General features: G+C 39.2%; 1 protein-coding gene across 1 annotated transcript; it reads right to left on the bottom strand.

Annotated features, from left to right (window-relative positions):
• Window positions 1–1,338: 1,338 nt before the first annotated feature.
• Window positions 1,339–23,243, bottom strand: cnpy3 (canopy FGF signaling regulator 3). The gene is made up of 7 exons (XM_022218627.2): window positions 22,981–23,243; window positions 20,876–21,002; window positions 14,338–14,434; window positions 12,390–12,512; window positions 11,390–11,507; window positions 9,035–9,317; window positions 1,339–3,177 (listed from the first exon to the last, which is right to left on the bottom strand). Exons 1-7 carry the CDS (start codon window positions 23,084–23,086, stop codon window positions 3,168–3,170), a joined length of 864 nt encoding a protein of 287 aa, XP_022074319.2. The 5' UTR covers window positions 23,087–23,243; the 3' UTR covers window positions 1,339–3,167.
• Window positions 23,244–26,632: the final 3,389 nt, after the last annotated feature.

Raw genomic sequence — 26,632 nt, 5'->3', positions numbered from 1 at the left:
AATTTCTAAAAGTAGAATGGGAGGCAGAGCCTTCAGTTATCAGCTCCTCTCCTGTGGAACCTGCTCCCAGTTTGGGTTCTGGAGGCAGATACCCTCTCTATTTTTAAGACCAGGCTTAAAACGTTCCTTTTTGACAAATCTTATAGTTGGGGCTGACTGGGTGAACCACAGGGGTTCGGCTTGTGTCTTCATTGCACAGCTGACTCCCTCTTGGACGTCCCTTCGTTCTGCCTCTAGTCATGCTGCTATAGGCCTATAGGCTGCTGGGGGACTTCTCTTGACGCACTGAGCCCTTCTCTATCTACCTTTACATTTAATATGTATACCGTTATTGCAGTACATTCACTCTGTTTCCCCCTGTGCTATTTCTCCGAGTGTCCCTGGTCCCAGAGCTGGATGCTTCAGATCTGCGGTTGATGTTCCACCAGCTGGTCCAGTCTCCATCATGTCCACTGTGGGATGCTGCTGCTGACCTTCCTCCAGCCCTCTGCTTCCAGCTCCCTTTTTCCACCAGTCAACTCTGCATTGCCTTCACTATACTGTTATGCTAACTTACATACTGTTTGAATTTTACTGCTAGCTATATATGGAGTATGTTTAATGTCAGAGCCGTACATCATCAGAGTAAACTATGAGTCAGTTTTCAATGTTAGCTTATACTTTGTGTCACATATCCTGTCATGCATGTATCCAAATGTGTGTTGTGTTTTCCTTGCTTTCCCACCCCTCCCTCTTCTCCCATCCCTCCCCCTTGCCCTCTTCTGTCCTTCTCAACCCCCCCGGCCAGCAGGCAGATGGGTCCCCCCTATATAGAGCGGGGTTCTGCTCGAGGTTTCTTCCCTGTTAAAAGGGTGTTTTCCTGCCACTGTCTCCTTTGGGCTTGCTCTGGGGGTCAGGCATATGGGTTCTGTAAAGCGTCTTGAGACGATTTGACTGTAATTGACGCTATATAAATAAAATTGAATTGAATTGAATTGAAGGCGGAGTGCCCAGAGAAAACCCACGCATGCACAGGGAGAACATGCAAACTCCATGCAGAAAGATCCCAGGCCCAGGCCGGGATTTGAACCGGGGATCTTCTTGCTACAAGGTGAAAGTGCTAACCACTAGATCTTCATTAAAAACAATCACCCAACACCGTTCATTCATTCTGTCTCTGTTTACACCTCATTGTATCATCCACTGTGCATTAAATTCAAACTTTTACAGTGACTTGATAAAGACTCTTATCTTTATCTATATCTCTCTATCCTAGAGACGTCAGTAATGATGTTTATGAAGACAGAGCAGTAACTTGTACAGTGTTGGATCACAACAGAAAGAGGTTCTGTGTGGAACTTACAGGATGACACAGCAGCTTTATTATTTCAGTTCATCATTTAGAGTTATTTTCTTTAAGCAACAAAAGCACTGGAATGACTTGTCTTTCAAAACTACAGCAAAACACAAGAAGGATTACAGAATGCTAAAACTGAAGGCCAATGTGAGAAACAGAAAAATATGCATCAGTGGTGTAAATGTTCATAAAAAGCAAATGTTTTTCTTTTTTAATCCATCATAAATACATATTATTTCACATAACACAAAAATTCTTTAATCAGAGGCTCGATCTTACTGAAAAACGTTCATATATTTGTTTGATAAGATAAATTTGGACTGCATATATTTCTGACAGAATCTCATGTCTGTACATGAAATAATATCAGCTTTTCAAGGAAATTAGTAATTTAGCTACAATTAATTTAGCTCAATGTAGCTAAAGATTTAAAAACTAACACAATCTGAAGAAGGGAACTTGTTGAAGAACAAACACAGTGGAAAAATAACAGAAGCTGCTGCAAAAACGGCAGCTTCCAGAGCAGTCAGATGAGCAATAATGACAAGAAGTTACTGAATTTAAAGTTTGTCAAGTGAAAGAAGTTTTGTTTAAAATATATTGCTGTTTATTGGAGTTTTACTGAAAAGTCTCATGAAATATGAGAAATGTGTTAATAATGCCTAAAGAGACTTGAAAAAAAGGTATTTTTGTTTGAGGGCATTGATTTTGTCCAACTTGGAATCAAAAGAGGTGATGCTGAACCATTTGTCATAAATTCAGACAAGCAGCTGCTGCTGCATGGAATCAGTCATTGATCATAATTAATGAGGCTCACACTCCACATATTTATTCATTGTGTTTAGACAGAGAGATGTAGGGTCAGAGGTCGAATGATCCTACAGCAAAACGGCTCTCTGTTCTGAAGTGTTTTTGAGTTTCTTTATTCCTTTGCCTCACTGGATGTTTTTCTTCCAACACACCTATTTTCCTGTTCTGTGTAGAAACAGCAGGGGTAAGACCAGACTGCTGGGCAGAAAGAACCAGATACCAGCCATCATTACCATACAGTCTGCATCTCTCTCCACCACATTCAGCACAGCCCAAGCCAAATTCATAGCCAATCTCACCACCAGCACTCCCAGTATGACCATAATGGTGTAGAATGCCCTCAGCTTTGATTGGTCAACCCTCTCCCTGGCCCCGCCCTGTTTCCCTGGACCTGGTCGAATCAGAACACAGAGAACAGAAACACTGCAGAAGGAGACAGTAGCTAAGGATGGCATCAAGAAGCAGAAATACACAATGAATAAAACATTCTCTTTCATCAACAGAACTGTCATTGCAGAGGAAAGCAGCCAGACACAGCCGATGCTGATGTTTCTGATTCTGATCCCTCTCTCTTTTCTCAGGCTCAGGTAGGTGATGGGATGAACCACAGCCAGGTAGCGCTCCACACAGGTCAGGACGTGGAAGAAGATCTGTCCGAACCAGGTGACATACAAAAGAAAGTACCCCACCAGAAATATCTTTACGTGATCGCTGCAGATACCACAAATCACAAGGACAGACCCAAAGACTCCAATCATCTCCATGGTGACCATGTTGTAGGTGAAGCTGTCAGAGTGACTCATGGTTGCTGCTGAGGAGGTGGAGCCATTTAGTCTCCATTGTTGGAGACCATGGTAGATGATGAAGATGCAGAGAGGGAGGAGGAGGAGGATGTAGGTGGCACGATATGCGATGTAGATGAAGGAGCCTGGTCTGGTGACGTAACACCTCATTAACAGAAAGATGAAGTTGTCTGAAGAGAGGTTTGGATGAAGAAGGGAGTCGTTGGAAGATGAGGAGTTTACACACATCTGAAAGATTAAAAAAACGTGACAATCAAATGTGTTGTCATTAGTTTTGTTTCTGAGAATAAAGAGGGATATTAAGGTAGATTATTTTAATGATTATTACGTTAACACCAACCTTCTGTTTGTCTCTGAGTTCCCTCCCTCTGTGCTGTATTTGATCCAAATATTCTGTACTGACTGGATATCAGCAATGCTACACCTCTCTCTGTCTCCGTACGTTGCATTCAAATATGTTTCATTTGCAGTAACAAGATAAAAAACACTGGCAAACTGATTGTCAATACTGGCAAATGATAAATTGCAGGAACACCCCATTAAAAAGTATGGCAGTAGCTATGGCTGCTTGCTGTAGGACTGCCAAAGCCTCTAGCTGTTTGTCCTTTCCAGGACACCGTAGCTAAGACATGTCCTGCTGATGGCGTCATGCTTCGTCGTGAGGTAGTCTCTCTGTTTTACCATTGTTAAAGGTGGAAAGAAATTAAAACCAGTCTCCATCACAAATTCGAGCTCTGCCGTCAATCTCTTTTCTCTCTGCATGACATCCTGCACCCAAATACAGCAAAGAAACTACGCAGAGCTCCGTAGATGGATTTGTGGAAATGCTCCACATGTCTAGCACACACCTAGCCTAGCCGCGCTAGACAACCCACGGCAACAAATTTAATTCTCTGCCAGGGTGGGTCTAGTTACTCTCGGTAAGCCTCGAGGTTGGATGCTCCTAAAACTGGCCGATGAATCACCATGAAGTGTAGAGTCAGAAGACGGGCGTAACTAAGTGACGACAGAGGTGTGCGACGATTCTGACAGAAACAACCGGAAACAACTAGCCTAGCCGCGCTAGACAACCTACGGCAACGGATTTAATTCTCTGCCAGGGTCGACAGCAAAAACGACAACAGTCGTTGAGCTCCATTAGCACCGACTCTGAATAATCTTTCTGTTAACATGTCTGTAATATACTTGAGCTTCACCCATTGACTGTATAAATAAGGCTTCACCAAACTCCCGCATCCTCTGATTTCCGGCGCTCTAGGAGCCTATTCGTTGCGCTGATTGGTTGTATACCTACCCAATTGCTGCAGAGTGATTTGAAAGACAACCTTTTAGCCCGCCTCCCTCCCTGTCGAGAGTTCCTAGACCCTTGTGTCTTCAGACCTGGGTCTAGCACGGCTAGGCTAGCACATACCGGAACCTTAACAAAAACACACACCTGCCGATGATGGATGGTTTATCTACTGCAGTATGAGCATGGCTTTGGCTTTTATATATATATATATATATATATATATATATATATATATATATATATATATATAACTATGTAAAAGCCTATACTCTTTCTTTCTTCTAGGTAACATTGCGGTCTCCCTCATAGATCTGATCTATCCCATATATCTGATCATATCCCTCTCTTGTGTGACCAGATTTTAAAACTAAACTTGTTCAACCGAACAAAGAAGAGAAATACAAACAGAAATAAAACACATTCCAGTAATTTCAGGCATTAATCTACGATTATTTGCATGACGGTCCAACCATACATCTTCTTTTCTAAGTCATCATTTATCTGCAGACTCATAACGAGGACAGCTGCTGTGGGCTCAGTCATTTTGTCTGATTTGAATACACACCTGTCTCCGACTATATAAAAATCATCTGAATTCTGATAAAAGTTCCCCTTAATGAACAGATCACTAACCGCTGACAAGGCTCTGTGCTCTTATATAAATACCCTAACCCTGGGCTCTGGTCTCCCTGGAAAAGGACAGAACCAGGAGAACATTTGCCTAATTCAGAGTGAGTCACACCACCACCATCCAAAACAGAATACAGGTTGTTTTTGTTGTTGTTTTTGTTGTTTACTGAAAAATAATTACAGTATTTTAAAAGTATTTATTCTAACAGACTCCCTGCAGTTCGACCTCAAAACTATGAAGCTCATATAAAAAACTACTGCTTAGTGAGCAAACGTCATCTTTTTCACAATTTGTGAGATTTAACTAAATTATTCAAGTATTAGACTTGAGTACAAAGTATAAAGTAATTTAAATCCGCTGAAGCAATAATTCTAATTCAGTAATGTACATATTTTGAAGGGGCAGTTTTACACGTGTACTTTGACTTCAGGTACTTGAATTATAAGTTTGTTTCTAAAATAATAGGTTTGTACTTGTGTTCAAGTATAACTTTGAATGCAGGAGGAATGGAGGTGGAGGCAGGACGTCTTCATTTCCACCATTTGCACATGACTCAAACCGTTTTTCTGAAAAACACGGTTACATGCCGTCACTTTATTTTCTTTCTGCTGTCATCTGTCAGATTTTTCATCAGGAAGCTGAAATACTGGAACTTTTTATACACAAGTTAGGACACATCTGATCTGGAGGAAGGGCTGAACCTCTTCTATTTAAAAGGAAATATACCAAACACGATGAGAGAAAAATGACTGAGAATAAATGTCTAATGTTCCAGAGATTATTCAGCTCCTGTCAGTCACATCTCCTGCTATTACCTCATCATATTAATCAATAAAATCATTCATTTTCAGCTCCAAACAACACAAACTAAACCCTGATAACAGTGATAACAATGAGGACACCCACCTTTCAGCAGTGTTTCTTTCTGACCTTCCTCCTGCTGCGTTACAGAGTCACAGACTGATGTAAACTGACATCTGATTTACAAATAAACTTCAGAAAATCAGGGTGTGAAGCAGGTGGAGGTTTTACATGTTTAGTCCATTCACACGGTTAATTTCTGTAGGCAAATGTTCTCCTGGTTCTGTCCTTTTCCAGGGAGACCAGAGCCCAGGGTTAGGGTATTTATATAAGAGCACAGAGCCTTGTCAGCGGTTAGTGATCTGTTCATTAAGGGGAACATTTATCAGAATTCAAATGATTTTTATATAATCAGAGACAGGTGTGTATTCAAATCAGATAAAGTGACTGAGCCCAGAGCGGCTGTCCTCGTTATGAGTCTGCAGATAAATGATGTGAGAAAAGAAGACGTGTGGTTTGGTTCTGTGGTTGGACCGTCATGCAAATAATGATTAACAGCAGACACTTTTGACAGACATCAGCAAAGATTATATGCAATATAAATATATCTCAATAATAAAATTCCATATCATGTGTTTATGTTCTCTGTGTTCTGATTCGTCCAGGGAAACAGGGTGGGGGCAGGAAGAGGTTTGACCAATCAAAGCAGAGGGTGTTATCATACTGGTATATGGTCATACTGGGAGTACCTCTGCTGTTTCAGCCCGATCTCACGAGGATTCGTGAAACTGTCACGTAAATTTTTGTTTCGGCTTCGTGCGCACCAACACGATTTCGTCATGTTTTTCGTGCCGCTCACCACGAAATGCACACCAATGTATTTTAAACGGCGGACTTTTCGTGCCACTCAGAACGTATTTCAAAAGAATGTGTATATTATATTTTTAATGTAAAACCGCGGCGAATCCAACGCTATATTTTGCATGACATCGTCCCTAAACATAACCCTAACCATAACCCTAACCATAACCTAACCATAAGCCGGTGGTACACTTACCAATTTGCATAGGAATTTCAAGAATGTCCGGCGGCCGGCGGCCGCAAACGCGATCACACAAGCAGTATACGCCGATGGACAGCTTAGATCGTCATGAATCCGCCGGTATAAACCACTTTCAGATGTGATTACCACAGCGAAAAACATTTCGTGATGAGCGGCACGAAAAACATGACGAAATCGTGTTGGTGCGCACGAAACCGAAACTAAAACTTACGTGACAGTTTCATGAATCCCCGTGAGACCGGGTTGGCTGTTTCTACTGAGAGCAGGGACATCAGTGTGCTGCAAGAAAAAACAATGAGGATAAAGGCTAAATTTTCAAAAGGAAAAACAAGAAAAACATTGACGGAGTAATTCTGTAGCTCTGCTGCTCTCTGCTGGTCAGAAACATAAATTACACCCACATAGAAGGAATTCAGACTAAAATCATGATTTAATTCCACCAAACAGACACGTTTAGTTTTAAATTCTGTGTATTGATCCTCTGATGTCTGCTCTGGTTTCAAAGCAACACAGCCAGCAGGTTACATCAATAAAAACCTGGTAGAAACACACACACACAGGAGAAAATGCAAAACTCACACACACACCATAACTTGTGGGGACATACAATTGACTCCCATTCATATCTAACCCCTAACCAAACCCTAACCCAGACCAAAACAATGGCTAACCCTAAAGAAACTTTTTTGCACTTTTACTTTTTTCAGTAACAACAACATGGCCAAGAAAACACTGTTTAAACTTGTGGGGACCGAATGAGGTCCCAACAAGTGACATAGTTTCCAGTTTTCCTACAGTTGTGGGGACATTTGGTCCCCACAAATCATGGCTTGGACACACACACACACACACACACACACACACACACACACACACACACACACACACACACACACACACACACACACACACACACACACACACACACACACACACACACACACACACACACACACACACAAATAGCAGCTCTTTTTACAGCAAACAGAAATAAAACCGTCGATGAAAAATGATCACAACAAACAAAAACACAAAACATTTAAAAAACAAAACAAATCCCTCCTGTTGTTTTTGCCCATTAAAGGGAATTCCACTGAAACTGACACCTTATTATTGTCATAAAATGAGGAAATCTGCTTTGTTGAGATGGTTAAAGGTGAAAACAAATGAACAGAAATGAAAGGAAAATTCTCTCCTGTACTTCTGGTTGGTTTTTCACTGAACAACAACCACTTTAATAGGAATACCTGAGCAATCTGATGCAGGACAAACACTTTTTCTAGGTTAAAATTTGGCAAAATCTGATGAAATATTAGAAGAACATTCCAATGTGATACAGTTTAATACAGCAGTAGGTCACCAGGTAATTTCTCGACAGGAGATTAAATTAAAAACAGCAGATTTTAGTCGTAACAACACTACAGTTTGATCACAGAGATGCTCTACAGTTTGTCTCAGAGCTTCAGACTGAGCAGGAGATTCTAGTAAAGTGTATTAACTGTCCATTAAACTGAACCTTCTCCTTCTTAAAAATGTCTGGAATGAACATTTCTGGAACTACGAGGCTTTAAAACAAACACAAACACAAAAAACACAACACAAACAGTCCCATTATGCAATAATACAGCATGAAAGCCTTCAGATCAAATTAACATTGAGCTGAAAACTAATCTTCCCTTCTTGAGTCGTCACAGCTTTAAACTCTGCTCTGAGAAGTCACACATCCAGTGCTAATGCATCTAAATTATCAATTCATAAGAAATGATCTAGTCTAAAATGCCAACCAGGAGCTTTCAGGACCCAAAACTAACAGATGAACCTGAGAAATACAGAAAACCATCACATCTGATGAAGGAAAACGAGATCCAGTCTGGCTGTTTCATAAAGGAGTTAAATTATTAAAAATAGAGCCGACAGAGTTGTTATAACTGATAAAAAATCTACTAAAACTCCAGCTCTAAGAAACAAAATCATCATTAGAGTGTTCTACTGAGATGAATCTGAGTTTTAAAGCCTGGATTCAGCCGACAGGACGGAGAAAATGACCAAAACAAGAGCAGAAACATGAGATAAGTTTGAATAAGTCGATACAAATGTTGAGGACGCCTCTGATTCCTCACAGAAACAAACAGCGACAGGTTTAAAACAGAAACAGCCGTTAAACATAACAGAATATAGACAGAAAAACAGCCGTTAAACATAACAGAATATAGACAGAAAAAAAGCCGTGAACCGCAACAGAATCCAGCTGCAGACTGGTTTTACTAAGCTTGACCTCCAGAATTCCAGAAGGACTCACAGCTCCGTCTTCTGCCCAGACAGAGGCACCTGAGGCTGGATCTCGTCGTCCGTGGTGGCGCCTCCGTCCATCCCTCCATCTGTCCTCTCCACCGGGACTTTGCTCTTCTTCTTCACCTTCTTCTTCTTCTCCGAGCCGCCGTCCCCTCCGTCTACCCCGTCCTCCCCTCTTCCCTTCCCCTTCTTTCCTCCCTTCTTCTTCTTCTTCTTCTTCTTCTTCTTGTCCTCTGCGATGGCTGCCTGGTCTCCCTTCTTCCTGCCAGAGTATTCCTCCTGCAGACAGGCTGGAAGGCAAAGAAAACACATTCTGGTTCAAATCAGAGAGAGTCTCATTACTGCAGAATAAACTCCTGCAACAACAATCAACATTTAGTGAACAGTTCTGGACATACAATTCGGTTTTATGAATATTTTTCACATATCTTTGGTTTCTTTTATCATAAATTTACAGAATATTGTTGAGTGTTAATGCATTTTTTCAAAATTCATAGCATTTTCTTGTATTTTCTTAATAATCTCCGTCACAGTTCACTTTTTCATCACATTTTATCCATATTTTTTGGACATTATCAGACATTTTGTGGTAGTTTTTAGAGATTTTTCCGACACTTTCCGGCACTTTTTAGACATTGTTTTATTTTCTCATAATTTATATAATTTAGTTTTAGTTATAATTTTTCGAAATTAGTTTTAATTTTCAAAATTTTTTGGACATTTTCTTCACAATTTATCAATATTTGTGGGACATTTTTGTAAATTTCTTAGCAGGATTTGAGTTTTATTCATATTTTTGGTTGATTTTATTTTTCAGACACTTTCTTGCGCATTTTAGCAAAACCAACATTTGTTTTGACATTTACCGTAATTTCTGGACTATAAGTCGCTACTTTTCTCTCACGCTTTGGACCCTGCGGCTTAAACAACGATGCGGGTAATGTACAGATTTTTACGTGCAGCTTCATGCCATCATTAAGTTTAGCCTCGTCACATCAGACCAATAAAATTACCAAACAGGTCACAGTGGACCATTGACAAATCAAACACACACTAAATTCTTCAGATCAGTCATTTTGTGAGAAACGCGTATGATGCAGCTGTTGCAGGCAGAGCCTGTTCTCCTTTAACCAAGGCAGTTTACGGTGTGTGTGTGTGTGTGTGTGTGTGTGTGTGTGTGTGTGTGTGTGTGTGTGTGTGTGTGTGTGTGTGTGTGTGTGTGTGTGTGTGTTCTTGTACTTGCTACATGGTGAGTACCATTTTCTGCATTTAACTATCAAAGTGAGGACATTTTTACAAAGTGAGGACATTTTGGCCGGTCCTCACTTTGAAACAGCCATGTTTGAGGGTGAAGACTTGTTTTTAGAGAACAGGTATGAATTGAGGTTTGGTTAAGGTTAGGGTAAGGATTAAGTTTAGGCCATCAGTTGTGGTGGTTAAGGTTAGGGTAAGGCTCTAGGAAATGCATTACGCCTATGGTAATGCCTATGCATTACCTATGCATAGGCATTACGCCTATGGCGTAATGCATTACGCACTAAGATAGAAGTACAAACATGTGTGTGTGTGTGTGTGTGTGTGTGTGTGTGTGTGTGTGTGTGTGTGTGTGTGTGTGTGTGTGTGTGTGTGTGTGTGTGTGTGTGTCTGTGTGTGTGTGTGTGTGTGTGTGTGTGTGTGTGTGTGTGTGTGTTGCAGAGATGAGTGTGGAAACGGAGGCAGAGTGAAATACACCACGATGATATACAATACAATAAAAAACTTAAAGATAAGTTTTAGTGCTAGCACGCTAGCTTAACACGTTGGGGTTGGCAGCGTGAAGTGACTCCATGTGTTTCACTGCCGTGTTGCAGGCACTGTTCAGAAAAAAGTATGTATTTAATTACAAGTTAAATCGTTCTGTGCAAATATCTCATGTTACAACGTGGACACCTGCGGCTTATAGTCAGATGCGGCTTATAAAACCTTTTTCTTTTTAAATTTAGTGGGTGCGGCTTATTTTCAGGTGTGCTCAATAGTTTGGAAATTACGGTAATTTTTTTAAGAAATATTTTTTCACAAATTTTTGGGACTTTTTTTAGTGCAAATGTCATGAATACTGTTGAGTTGAAATGTATTTGTTAAAAGTATTTTTCAGAATTCATAAAATTTTGGGGATATTTAATCATTTCTAATGAATCTGATGATTTCTGCCTTTGATACATGCAGTGATTCTGATGATTTTTCAAATGTAATCTGTTTTTCTAACCTGTCGGGAGGTTTTTTTTTTAAAGACGTAAAAAAGAGAAAGAGGAAAGAAAATCTGAATTGAAAAAACAGAAAGAGCAGCAGGAGGTAATGAAAGTATGAAGATCAGGTGTGTTACCTGTGTCCTGTCCTTTCAGAACATGTTTCTCACACAGATATGTGGTCAGGTCCTCCTCCTGGCTGCCTTTATACCAGTCTTCAATCACGTCCTCATACTGCTCCACCAGAACGTCACACTGACAACACACAGAGATCATTGTGGGAGTTAGGGTTAGTAGCAACGGGTACCATGACAACGACCAATCAGGAGGTTTGAAGGAATTCTGGACAGACTTTTAGATTTTAACTAGCTTCAACTGATTTTAAACAAATCTTGAGTCATTTTGGACAAATTTCAAACTAATTCTAGATCACGTTCAGACAGTTTATTTTGGACACTTTTTAGCTCACTGTGGAGTAGTTTGGAGCTATTCTGGACCATACTTCATCTGACCACAGAATCTTCTTCCACTTCATGTCTGTCCACCAGTTCTTGGGGCTAACCTCTGTCTCTGATTGGTCAGGTTCTTCTTGACAGCCTTGTAGGACCTTCAGCTATGATCTAAAGTCTGGTGTAACACTGGACACCAGTTTGGTTTGACCACTGTGACTGAAGCTCCTGTCATGTCTTCAGCGGTTTTCCTGTGATCAGGATGAGGTCATAGGGTTAGGGTTTATCCTCTTAGACGTCCAGATGTTGGTTTGTCTTCCAGCTGTTGGTTGGAAGGACTTCATCTGCACTTTCTGGATGTTTCCAGCATTAGGTTCCTTGTTTTATCCATTTTTCTCTCTCTCTCTCTCTCTCACTGAAGAACTTTCTAATGTTCTGGTACATGAAGCAGCAAAAACTGTGTCTTTAATAAAAACCTTCATCAGTTGATCACTGGAACCAGAATGACCCAAAACTGATGTGTTCAGTATTCTGGATGTGACTGGACTAAAATAAACTGAAGACCTCAGAGTAGTTTTAAATGTGATATTTCACAAACATACAGGGCGTCCCAACACTTTTATCCACCACTGTATGTTAGTTATGAACAGACTGAGCAGGAGATTCTAGTTAGTTATTGTTATATCACCTGTTTCTTCAGGTCAGCTACTTCTGCTGAGGTCTCGTTCCAGAGCTCAAAGGGAATATCCATCACCACGTTCACTCCTTTGTTCACCAAACCATGCAGGGTGGAGAAGGTCTCAGACATGCCCTGTTAGATAAGAACCATTACAACATACATGGGCCAGTGTTAGATAAGACCTTACACATCCAGGTGAACCAGACCTACCTGTAGCTCTACAGGCAGGTAGATGTACAGGCAGATGAGTCCACAGGTAGGTGAGTCTGCAGTAGGGCTGCACGATATATCGAAAAAGCAATAATGGTAGGTGCGATAATTTTATGATTATTATATGTATAAATCATGCTCAAGACGTTTTCTTGTAAATAGCACTTGCTATTGGCTCTAAGTGGTCCCTTACTCTTTCTCAACGGAAAGGGAAAGCGCCACAACACAACATGGTAGGATACAAAAAGACGACCGTAACGAACAACTTGTGCCTAAAAAACACTGCATTGGGAGTACTACGGCTTTAGGAGACAGGACGAGTCACAGACGCAAGTACTTTGCAAGTCACGCCAAAAAATTGTGACACAGTACAAATCTGCACAGCCACCTCAACCACAAGGAACTGTATGCCTTTTTCTTACAATCTAAAACACCACGAGCTACTCCGATGAAGGCAGACAAACGAAAGGCAAGCGCACAGACAACAATTGGTGAAAGTTTTTCTCCTGTTACGCTGTATGAAAAAACTTCCAAGCACCACCAAGGTTTAACTGTGGTCATTATACGTTATATCGTGAAATGCACACTCTCTGTTGATGTCATGTGCAAAGAACGTTTTTTGGATATGCTAAAAGAATTCGACGGCAGATACCAAGTGCCATCACAGAACTATTTTTCCCAAGTCGTCATTCCGCAGATGTACGAGGCATGCTTGGGGTCTGTAAAAGCGGAGCTGAATAATGTGGACTTCTTTGGATGAAAGACCAATATCACAATATACATTTATATCGCAGTTCTTGACACCCATATCTTGAACCATCAAATCCTTCTCTCCACAAATCCTTCTCTCCACACTCTCTGAGCTCGGCATCTCAGGTTCTGTCCTGTTGTGGTTCAAGGTCACATGTCCTATCAACAGGGGTCCCTCAGGGCTCAGTGCTTGGTCCCTTACTCTTCTCTCTGTACACCACCTCACTTGGTGCAGTGATCCGCTCCCATGGCTTCTCCTACCACTAATCCTACACTCAGCTTTCCTCTCTTTTCCACCTGACGACAAAACAGTTTCAGCTCGGATATCAGCATGTCTGGCTGATATCTCCACATGGATGAAGGAACGGCACCTTCAGCTGAATCTGTCTAAGACTGAATTCATGGTCTTTCCAGCTTGTCAGTTGCAGCCAGAATCAAATTCAAAACTCTTCTCCCGGCTTACAAAACATTTACAAGAACGACCCCAGCCTACCTGGATTCCCTGATCCAGGTCTACTCCCCTGATCCAGGTCTACTCCCCTGATCCAGGTCTACTCCCCATGTGAGAGAGGCCTGGTGCTTCCAGCCCAGCACCGCTCGAAATCTCTAGCCAGACTCTTCTCCTCTGTTGTTCCCAAATGGTGGAACAAACTACCAAACTCTGTGCATTCTGCCGAGTCCCTTTCTACAACTGAAGACTCAATTGTTCAGAGAACACCTAGGCACTTGGAGGCTGGTCCAAGTGCCTCTCCAAGTCAGATGGTCCAAAACCCAGCATTTATTTACACAACTTGATGGCAACACACACAATTTTGATGGCAACACCTTTGACCAATCACACTTACGACAGGTTTTTCCTTATGTCTGAATTCTTGCTTGTGTTGTACATCACTTTGGACAAAAGCGTCTGCTAAATGAAATTGTAGAATTGTAGAATATCGCACATTGCACATATTTCCAATATCGTGCAGTCTACAGGTAGGTGAACCTGACCTACCTTGGCAAAGCGGTTGCTGCCAGTCCTCTCTTTGTGCAGGTTGTACTCCAGCAGCCTCTGACAGACATTTTCTACGACCTCGATGAACCTCAAGTCTCTGTGGACAAACACACAGCAGTTAGAGACGTCTGGAGAGATAAACCTTGTTAGTGTTCCTGACAGAGTTCTGGACAAAAAACCCTGTTAGTGTTCCTGACACAGCTCTGGAGACAAACCTTGTTAGTGTTCCTGACAGAGTTCAGTGTTTCTGTTTCTTCCAGCCTTCTGCTCCTGTGAAGGTCGACTTCCACAGCTTCTGTCTGTGGTCTGTCTGTTCTCTTGTCTGACATCTTGACTGATTCACACTGAGAATGTCTGATCATCTACAGATCTGATCTGATAGATTATAAACCTGAAGATGTGCACATTTACTGTGGAAGTTCTGAGATAGAATATTTAACATCTGGTTTAATATTTACCAAGGAACACATGAGACTAACCCTAACTTAGACTTCATCTGGGACTATCTCCAGAGTTCCAGCTCCTTGAAGTCCATAGAGGTGGGTTCAGATTTATCATTTTTTAATGGACTTTTCCCATCATTTCTGATCCTCAGAACTTCATCAGTCAGCAGATAGAACCATGACATTTAGAAGGAGAAACATCTGAGTTCTGGTAAAAACTGACACCAGATCAGTTTAAATCCATCCAGGAGTCTTTAGAATAAGAACACATTTCCGTTTCTATTTTAATCACAGGATTTTAAATATTCAAGTAACTAAAGAAAAACCGTCACATTGAAGAAATTTCTGAACCCTGAATATGTTTTTTCTTCATTTTATCTGTAACAAACTTTGTGTTTCAACAGTAAAACTGCGGCAGTTTATTGACAAAAAATTATTGAAACCTTCCACAATTTCCTCCTTATCTCTAATTGATGTGTTTTTTTCTCTTCAAAATACTCTGGATAACAAAAGCTCTTAACTCCCCTTCCAATGACAGTATTCAGTACATTCCACATATCTTTAATATTATTTCTTTTGCTATTTAATTGTTTTGTGTAATAATCTTTTTTGCAATTTCTCATGATTGTAATTAATTTGTTTTTGTATTTTTTGTACCTTAATTCAGCCTCCTTGGTTCTGTGTTTAAGAAATACTCTATATAAATGATTTTTCTTATTGCATGCATTCCGTAATCCTTTGTTAACCATGGAGTATTTATGTCCTGTTTTTTTCTAAGCTTTTTAATAGGACAATTTTTGTCATAAAGTCCAACAAATATTTCCAAAAAGGAGTTGTAGGCTGCATTTACCTCCCTCTCAGCATAAACAGATTCCCAGTTTTGAGAAGCCAAGTCATTCTTGAATGCCATTATTGATTGTTCAGTTGTAACCCTGTTATAACAAAAACTATTTTGGACTTTAGTTTTACAGTAAACATCATAAACCATAAAAATCGGCAAGTGATCACTTATATCATTTAACAACAAACCGCTGATTATATTATTATCTAGTAAATTAGTGTATATGTTATCTATTAAAGAGGCTGTGCTTTTGGTTATTCTAGAAGGTTTTGTTATCAAGGGGTACAGATTTATACTGAACAATTCCTCAATAAAATCTCTTGTGGGGATATGATTTTTTGCTTTTAGTAGATTTACATTATAGTCTCCGCACACAAGGATATCTTTTTTAGACTTATTATTAAACATTTTAACCATCCAATTTTTAAATTCATCTATTTTTATTTTTGAGGATCTGGCTTCCTGTAAATGCCGCTTACAAAAATATTTTTCTATGTGGCAATATAATTTCTACAGTAATGCATTCGAAGAGATCTTCAATAGCTAGCGACATAGTTTCCACAATTCTACAGTCAATGTTTTTATCAATAAGTAATGCAACCCCACCTCCTTCTTTACACAATCTATTTGTACAGAACATTTCATAACCATTTATATGAAATTCATTTCCTCGTTTCTCATTTATCCATGTCTCTGACATTGCTATCACGCTGAATTTTGATTTAAATTGCTTCAGATAGTCAATAATAATTTCAAAATTGGCATATAAACTTCTGCAGTTAAATGAATTAGTGACAGTTTATTATCTAGTGTAATTGTATTACTAAATGTATTCTCTGTATAATATAAACAATTATTGCCAATGCTTTGAAATATATTACTATCTGGATCAATCTGATTCATCATGCTGTGCGATCTATAATCGATTATCTCTGACAAATTAAATTCTGAGTTTGTAAAACCTAAATTTATGCCATCATCCTCTTCAGATGAAGTATCCTCACTGCTGGAATTGTCCATAATTTACAATCTCAGAGGCATGGAGAATAATGGGGTGGAGGGTCCGTGAATGAGGGCCATAGACAAACAGACAAACCACAAAAAAAAACAAAAAACAACAACAAACAACAAAAACAAAACAAAAAAACAAAACACAAATTCCCACACATCCAAGTATACACATTCAAAGATTGTGGCACTGACTACTATATCAGTATATTGAAATTATTTATTACTGCTGTTTTCTTTAACATAACAAAAATAAACAATTCATTCTTAACTGTCAAGGAAAATTATGATTATCATTCTCAAGGTCTTTGATGCATGACCGACCGCATCCACCGTTGCGACAGTTCGCGTCAGAGAATCTGCGTACTGTCACCGCTTTTCGGCAAACACTTCAATACGCGTTTTTTTTTTTTTTTTTTTGGATTTGGCAGGAGTTGGTCGTCCGTAATTTGCTTTTGGAATGTACTGAATACTGTCATTGGAAGGGGAGTTAAGAGCTTTTGTTATCCAGAGTATTTTGAAGAGAAAAAAACACATCAATTAGAGATAAGGAGGAAATTGTGGAAGGTTTCAATAATTTTTTTGCCAATATCGGACCTGAACTAGCACAGAAAATTCCAACAGACAATGTAACAATTGAAAATTTGATCTATGTTAATCCAGATTCTATGTTTCTCACTCCTATTATTGAGGAGGAAGTGCTGAATACTATTAAGAATTGTCATAACAAGACTTCACGTGATACCAACGATATTGCCATGAAAACTATTAAAAGGGTAGCGGAAGAAATTATTGAACCATTTACGTATATTTGTAAGTCATCTTTTCAAAGTGGTCAATTCCCATCCAGTATGAAAATTGCGAAAATTATTCCGATGTATAAATCTGGTGATAAACACAGTTTTAACAACTATCGCCCTGTATCTCTGTTGCCGCAGTTCTCCAAAATACTAGAAAAATTATTTGACAAAAGATTGCGTAATTTTATTGATAAATGTAATTTATTATCTGAAAGTCAATATGGATTTAGAAAAGGTAGGTCAACATCTCTTGCCTTAATTGATTTAATGGAGGAAATCTCAACTTGTATGGATGCTAATAAATTTGTCGTAGGAATTTTTATAGATTTGCAAAAAGCATTCGACACCATCGATCATCAAATCTTAATTAAAAAAATGGAGAGCTACGGCATCAGAGGAATAGTCAAACAATGGTTACAAAGTTATTTGACTGAGAGACTTCAATATGTGCATATGGACCAAAATAAATCAGGGTATAGGAATGTAACATGCGGGGTTCCACAAGGATCAATACTGGGTCCCACTTTATTCATAATGTATATTAATGACATGGTTAAAATATCCAAATTGTTTAAATTTGTACTTTTTGCAGATGATACAAATATAATATGTTCAGGGCATGATATGGAACAACTTTTGGTGCAGATAACGGTTGAATTAGTTAAACTAAAGAAGTGGTTTAATGCCAATAAATTATCCTTGAATTTAAAAAAGACAACACTTATGTCATTTGGTCAAAAAAGACATAATACACCTGTACAAATTATCATTGACATCACTATTGAGAGAGTGAAACAAAATGTATTTTTAGGTGTTGTAATTGATGAAAAGATATCATGGAAACCACATATTAGTTATTTGCAAACAAAAGTTGCCAAATGTGTCGGCATTATGAGGAGAGCTAGTCATGCTCTTCATCATGGTGCACTACTTATTTTATATAATTCATTTGTAATGTCATATCTAAATTACTGTGTTGAAGTCTGGGGTAATTGTTATAAAACCAATTTACTTCCTCTAATTGTATTACAAAAGCGGGCAATAAGAGTTGTGCATGGTGTACAGTATTATGACCATACTAATCCTCTTTTTCTAAAATTGTCTAATCTGAAACTATATGATTTGGTCGATTTTAAAACAGCACAAATAATGTTTAAGGCATCTAGAAACTCTCTTCCTGCAAATATACAAAGTCTTTTTCATGATAGAAATATCCATCATTCTTATTATTTGAGAGGAACTAACATGCTTTATCAACCAAAAGTGAGAAGTACTTTAAAATCAATGTGTATTTCTGTTCGTGGAGTTTAATTATGGAACAAACTTATAGAAGATGATAGAACGTGCAAAAATATTAATCAGTTTAAAAAAGCATTTAAAAGGAATGTCATGTTGAAATATTTGCAACAGAGCGACTGATGCCTTTGGCTGTGTGGATGTGTACGGGCACTGGAAAGTGCTTACACACATTCGATGATGATGATGATGGTGATGTTGATGATGAGTTGGGTGGGGGTTAGAGTCAGTGATGATGGGCCCGTCTGTCTTTGTATGTTTATCTTTGTAGTTAGTTGTTTTTTGTTTTTTTCTTGTATTGTTGTATTGTAATGTTTCGGTGATGGTGAGTGGGGGGTTGGAAATTTAAAAGCTTTTGCTTCATCCATCCCCTTTTCAAACCAAGATATAATTTTATGTCTGTTGTCCAAAGAGCTGTGTGCAGGTTGAAATAAATTTACTGAACTGAACTGAAATTTTTGGTAGTCCGTACAAATTTCTGGTCGTCCGTAATTCGCGGCATTTTTTTTTTAGTTGAAGCAAAAAATAAAATTGATTAAAAAGTCACGTTTTTTAAAATCTTTAATTATATCTTGTGTAACTTTAATACTACACTCCAGTAAGACTTAGATCATCATCCTGAGATCATTATGATCACTTTTAATATGGCAACTCTACAGAAATAACATTGAAAATTTAAATGTAGCATCAAGTCCTCCAGTAGCACTGAGATCATCATCCTGAGATAATTTTTAACATAACAACTATGTACATTATTACTAGTATCATCTATCTAACATTGCACATCATCACTGACACCAGCATCAGCAGCTTGACCAGCATCCTCAGACTCAGAGCTGTCCTTGGCAGCTTTGGGTTTTTCACCCCCTGTATGTATCTCCACATAGTTAGCACAAAGTCTCTTAGTTATCACAAAAATGTCACAAAAATGTCATACCAAAAAAGTCCTAAGACCACATCATCCCTGAGAATATTCCTTGATAACAAAAACCAAGCGTCTGCCCTAATAACCTGTGTGATCCAAACTGAGACCTGTGTGGAGATGTGGGAATCGAACCTCCAAACATCGAATAATAGGAAAAATCGGAAATGAAACTCTTCATTGTCCATTATAGCCCCCTCTGTACTGTCATTCAATGATCGAAGCGAGACCCCTAAGGAAAGTTGGGAACCGAAGCAATAAATATAAATAAATGGTTAGTCGGAATCGACATCGCTCAACAGCCACACGAACCCCAACCGGAAACTGAAACCTGCGCGAAAGCGATGCGCAATGACACAAGATGGCGGCCTCCTGCAGGTTGAGAACCGAGAAGTTATTTGTTGTTTTAAATTGGTAAGAAATCATTTAGTATGTCTTTCTGAGCGGCGGTCATCCGGGCGGACGAGCAAGAATGTAGATATTGTAATGATGAGTCGTCCGGCCGAGTTTCAAGTCGCTACGGACGAGCAGACGAGCGCGAAGGTCCCACACTGCAACAAAACTAAAAAAAAAAATTGCTTCATTTCTGAGTAGACACACACTTATAGAGTTAAAAACAGGCAGAACACCAGGAGGCAAACTGTGTTTGTGACCCCCATTAAACTATAAATATAAAAAAATCCGGTGTAAAACTGTCACAAGAGCCAAAACTTAAAAATGGCCCAGAAATGGTCCTAAATGACATAAACCCTTCCTGAACGTGACTCCAAATTTTCTGAGTGTACCTGAAGTATTTTACCTCCCCTACAGAAGCTGAGCTCTGTTCTCTCTGTTCTATAATACAGTGGGTAGGGAAAGTATTCAGACCCCTTGAACTTTTTCACTCTGTGTCATTGCAGCCATTTGCCAAAATCAAAAAAGTTCATTTTATTTCTCATTAATGTACACTCAGCACCCCATCTTGACAGAAAAAAACAAATGTAGAAATTTTTGCAAATTTATTAAAAAAGAAAAAGTGAAATATCACATGGTCAGAAGTATTCAGACCCTGTGCTCAGTATTTAGTAGAAGCTCCTTTTCAGCTCGTACAGCCATGAGTCTTCTTGGGAATGACGCAACAAGTTTTTCACACCTGGATTTGGGGATCCTCTGCCATTCTTCCTTGCAGATCCTCTCCAGTTCTGTCAGGTTGGATGCTGAAGTTAAACCAAACAGATGAACAACTTACGACTTGTTGTATTTGATGGGCGGCGCTCCCTTTCCGTCGATAAAGCGATAGTTTCTGTCGATCACCTCTTTGGTTTTTCCTGTTTCCTCAAACGCTGACTTCATTTCAATGCTGACAAACTTACAGACTGAAGAAACAGAAAAAGGAGAAAGAATCTAATGAAAATCTACAGCTTCTCCTGGTTTACATGGAGAATTTATTTCACTACAGATGAACTGATGTTTTAGGGTTAGACCACCAATGACATGACATGTCTGCTTCATTCTGTAGTCTCAGATCTGCAATAAACAGCTGGATTCTGTTTTATATATTACATCTATCTATCTATATGGATTATCAAAAAGACAAAAACAAATCAAAAAAAGCTAAATAAATATGAAAGACTGAAAAAGAAGACAAAAATCAGGATAAAAACTTGTCACACAATCTTTAAATACAAAATAAAACAGAAGAAGTGAAACCAACAGTCTTTAAAGACTGAAATAAGCTAAAAGAGGAAACTGGAGAATATTTGACATTTTCCCTGTTAACCCTCAAGCGATCGAGTGTTGTCATTTATGACCCCAGCCATATCATTATATTTGCCGTTTTTATATCTTTTATCTGAAAAATATTTCCTACCATGAATTTAATCTACTTGTCCTACAGCTGCTCATAGTTTTTTGTAGAGATCGGCCAACTGGTGTCACAAGGATAATGGAAACTTGTCTGGGGTCACTTATGACCCAGAAAGATGTTTAGGTTTTTCACTATTGTAGGCCTTAGTTTTATTTATTTATTTCTACCTCTAATCGCTATATTTCAGTGTTTTGCACTATAGCTGGCAGACCTACATTTTTAGCCACAGCTGCCCTGGGGCAGACTGACTGGCTGCCAATCCACTCCTACAACCCCTCTGACCACCACCACCATTACACAGCACACACATTCATACACCAGTGGAAGTGGCAGCACTGGAGCTCAGGTGGGAAAAGTGTCTGAGCCACAGCCGCCCCTAATCTAAATACTTCTCTGCATGTTACATCGCACACATACAGACAAGATGTTTGTGTAGATTTAGTTTTTATGTACTTTTGATTTACTATTGAGGAAACAAAAGGAATAAAGTTTTAAAAGAAGTGGCAGACAAAGCGTGTCTAAATAAATGTTATTGCGTTCTTACAATGCATCATGTTGTTCATCTGGTTTTACTTTAGCTCTGAGTCAAAAATGATTAAAATCTATCAATAATAAAAGAAGGTTATTTTAGAATATCCATCTTAAACTGCAGGGGAGTGGAATAGGTAAGAAAGCACAAAGTAGACGTATTCCTGTGTAAAATATAGTGGGGTCATAAATGACCCCAGTCAGTCATTTTAGTCGCTAAAATAGCTTGTTCGTTTGAGGGTTAAAAAGACTAAGACTACTAAATGCTTTAAATATATGAAGCAAAACTTCAAAGTTTGGAGAAATTTGATTTTTGACACATAGATCGACTGATTAATGATCATTTCTCATAGTTTGTCCAGAATTACATTCACATAATAATGTCAAAAACACACAAACTAAAGCTTCACATGTTGTATTTTCTAGTTTCTGCCTGCATATTTCCAAAATTTCTGATATTTTATTATGTGATATTGTAACAGTTTTGTGATTATTTTTTGACATTTTCAAGATCAAAATGCTGATTTTTAGTTAAATGAACAAACAGTGAAGCTTTCCATCCATATTTAGACAACATTTGGTCATTTCTATGGATACTGGTCAGATAATAAATAATAAAACACTGATTATTATTTATTTATGGTGATCAAACATGGATTTATAAACCACTGGCAATTGCTGAATTGTCGTCCCTAACCCTAACAAGGGTTAGCCCTTGCATACGCACAAGTTGACCAGGTACCGGTTTTATTCAGCTTTAAGATCATTTATTAGAAGTTTTATCCAGCAGTTATTCTCTAGCTGACAGTAAACTACAGGCAGCTTCAGGCGTGTAGTCTCTGTGGTCAAACACACGCAGATAAAACTGTGAAATATAAGTGTTGTTAACCCTACTGGGATCTTCTACAGACCCTCAGACCTGGTTTAGAGGACCAGAACCTCCTAAATGAGACTGTTACCTTCACATTTGTTGGGCAGATGAACCCAGTCGTCGTCTCCTGTATCCTTCGCCGCTCCCACCGACCAAAACACCAACAAAAAACACACGTCGACGGCTAAAACCATCCCGTCTGCCGAGTTATTCTCCTTATCTTCTGGTTCACGAAAACTCCGCACAGAACCACCGTTATTTCCCCGTTTTTCACACCCTTCTACAGTTCATATCAGCAGCCACTTCCGAAAACACACTTCCGCTTTGGCGTCACGTACGCCCCGCTCTGAGCCAATCAGAGAGGAAGAAGTGGCATCAGCTGGACCAATGAGAGGCCGAGGAGGGACAGACTAAACAGGAGGAGAACTTTTGGAGATTTATTTATTTAATATGCTCAAATAAATACGTAGCAGCGTAATATCACACAGGCCGAACTAAAAATATGTATCTGCTGATAAAGATTGTTTAAATGCAGTTTATTTGGTTGACACAAACTTAACTTATAGCTAAGGAACTTGAGATTTCCTTGGCTTTGGGTTAACTCCTCGTTATTTGTTTTACAGCAAATTAAAGAAAATGTACTAAAGGACACACATATAATAATATAATTGAGAATAAATGGAGTGTGGACAACTGAGTTTAAAGCTACAGATACTGAAACAGCTCATTAGGGCAGAATAAAACCATCAGTTATACAGTCATGGATGCATTAAATACATAATTATGATTAAGAAATAATAATAAAAAAAATATGCCAAAAATAAAGGAGTAATCAAGAAAACATTGTTATTTTTTAGGACATATAATCATTGCGTGAATTGTTTTTGTTTTGTATTCACATCCATAAATATTTATAATTTATTTTCACAATGTCCTTGATGCAATTAGTTTATATATAGTATGTATGATGAAAAAAAAGATAAGATAATCCTTCATTAATCCCAAATGTTGGTTTTTGCAAAGATTCTGTTAAGTGCCGAAAATATAAAACATCCATAATATACACATCTGTCTGAAATATGTCAGATGTATGTATGTCTTAGTAATAATTTTGACAAACTCAGTCTAAGTTGAGTTGCAACTTTCAGCTCCATCCAGCAGAGGGCGCTGTACCCAAACATACAGGGCTGACAGGAATCAGTGGTTATATAACAGCTATCTATCTATCAGAGTTTCCTCTTGCTTCATCCCAGACCAGGCTGAACGGAGGATGAGATGGACGGATGGTTGATGCAGCAAAGCTCTCCATCTCGTAGTGGATCCAACCCTCTTCTGTGGTCAGGAGTTCTGGGTAGCAACCAGAATAATCAGACTAAGGACACTGAGTTAAACCCTTTTACCTAAATGTCGTCTGATGCAGGATGATGGTTCACCCATGATAACCTTCGACTGTTCACCAAAGGGTTTGTAGAAACTGGAGCTTCCTGTCTGAAAGGATGAGGTGATGTGGTCCTAGCATGTGGTCCTAACCCTCCTGGCATCAAAGCATCATCATCACCTGTGTTGAACCCCAGGTCAGATAAGGAGCCCAATGGAGACAGAAACCCTAACCCCAGACAGCAGCTCTGAAACCTTAGCTAGTTCCTACGATGTGCTTCTCATTTATAGTCCAGTGGATGCAGAGCTGCTGCCTTCAGGATCAATGGGGGGTTCATCATCTCAGGAGAACACACATCAGGTTGATCTGCCATCCTTACAACAGGTGAAGTGTTTGTGGAGGATCCAGATGAAAGGTTTCAGCATCTGATGAGGTTTCCTCCGGGGTAACTTCATTCTGAGGAGATCCTGGAGTAGATCCAGACCTCTGTGGAGGGCTACATATCTCATCTGGCCTGGAAAACGTCTCTGGGTAGAGGGACGTTTAGAGAGCAATGCGTATCCTGGTGCTTGTGTCTCGTTTTTGTAATATTTTTGTTGCTTTGTATCTCATTTGTCATTTTGTGTCTTGCTTTTGTCCTATGTGTGTGTTTCTTTGTGCATTTCCATGTGTTTGTTTGTGTGTTTCTAAGTGTTTCCATGTGTTTAAATGTGTGTTTCTGTGTGTATTTACATGTGTCTCTGTGTGTTTAAATGTGTGTAATAATAACAACATAGTGTGTGTGCTTGGAGCTACAGCGGTCCTCCGGCTGCCAACAGGACATCAGCTCTCATCGCTGTGTCTCATAGCTGAGCTTGACACTGAGTTGGTGGAAGGAGAAAGGAAAGAAAGGAGATGAAAGCTGGTTTTATTCAGCTCTGCAGCCCACACAGCGGGCAGCACACAGGGCTTTGTTAAAAATTCTCATCTCTCTGGTGCTCTCTGGCTCTGTGCTTTCAGCTCTTCCTTCAATACAATAATAATTCAGATTACATAGCAGCTGGTTGAAAAGCTCTCCGGCTCCACGGCACAAAAAGAGCAGCAGAAGAGGCAGCTTTCATCGCTTTAAACTGCTAAACTCTAAACCCAGAGAGCCACATCGACCTGATCTGTGGAAGGACACACAAACAGCCGCGTTTTGTCCCAATAAAAATGTTTGCATTGAAACTTTGGTCTCCGTTCTCCTACAGCCGAGTGTTTCAACTGAACAACTGACAGTCATACATTTATCACATGGTTTATTGACAAACGAAGCTCGGGTTTTAACCAAATATTCAGAAAACTAGGAAACGGGTGCATTTAGATCATCAGCAGGTGGCGCTGATTCTAACCTCAGGTGTGATGAAAACACTGCAGAAGAAGAAGATAGAACCAGTCAAAGCTGAAATGATAGAAAACTGAACATAAATATGGTATTTATCTTTTACAATGAGGAAAATTTGATTTCTTTATGACTTGTTTTGTTCTAAACAGGTTGTTTTAGTGTCTGGAGCTCTAAATGAGCTGCTGCTGGCTCCGCCTCCTTCAGGAAGAAGACGCTCTCTGCATCTGTAATTGATGTGCAGAGAAATATGTGCTATTTATCTGTTATTCTGAGGAAAATTCTGTTTGACTGAAGCAGATCTGAAGTTTGTCTTGTCTCTTCAGTGGAAGTTTGATTATTTTTCCACCAAGTGATCAGATTCTGGCAGTGATGCAGCTTATAGTCTGGATCCACGGATTTGTTAAAGATTTCTGTGTCGTTGCCAGATAGCAGCACGGCGTCACTGTAACCATGACAACCAGAGAACACTACATCAGCTGATTGTGATCCTACTACAAATCCACCTCTGAGGACTTATCAGGACTTATCCATCAGAAATGATCCAAAGAACAGCTGATTAAACTGTGGGGGTGTTTCTGAGCCGCCCACTACATATTTAGGTCACGTGATCCGGTATCCGTACATAACGTACACATGCAGAACACACGCCTGTGATCAGAGGAAGGTCATGTTTTAATAAAGATTTCATCCGTCGGAAATGACATGACTGAGCAGCCTTGGAGGAGGACTGAACTCTGAGTGTTTTTCTGTATATTTCTGTATATATGAAGCTATGAGACTTTAAAATGCAGCTCATTTTCCACTGAATGACCTAACCGGTGACTTTAATTTGTACAGATGATTGGCTTTGAATAAGAATCTTGTAAAATGGGGCTTAAATATGCATGTGGTGTTAACTGAGGCCAGCCCTGTTGTTGAAGCGTTTTGATTTCCATTAACTGGAGCTAACGGCCCCAGCATGACGAGGATTTCAGGATCATGAATATGCAAAGTCTGAAA

This window comes from Acanthochromis polyacanthus, chromosome 23, assembly GCF_021347895.1.
Source record: "Acanthochromis polyacanthus isolate Apoly-LR-REF ecotype Palm Island chromosome 23, KAUST_Apoly_ChrSc, whole genome shotgun sequence".
NCBI lineage: Eukaryota > Metazoa > Chordata > Actinopteri > Pomacentridae > Acanthochromis > Acanthochromis polyacanthus.
The sequence above is the reverse complement of the archived record's forward strand: the minus strand, read 5'-3'. Positions and strand labels throughout refer to the sequence as shown.

Excerpts from the sequence above, each read along its gene's own strand:
- cnpy3 (XM_022218627.2), bottom strand. The coding sequence starts at position 23,086 with ATGGTTTTAGCCGTCGACGTGTGTTTTTTGTTGGTGTTTTGGTCGGTG. Across the intron at positions 14,435-20,875 it reads CCCATCAAATACAACAAGTC|AGACTTGAGGTTCATCGAGG; the intron begins GTAAGTTGTTCA and ends GTTTGTCCACAG. Across the intron at positions 12,513-14,337 it reads GCAGCAACCGCTTTGCCAAG|GGCATGTCTGAGACCTTCTC; the intron begins GTAGGTCAGGTT and ends CTTATCTAACAG.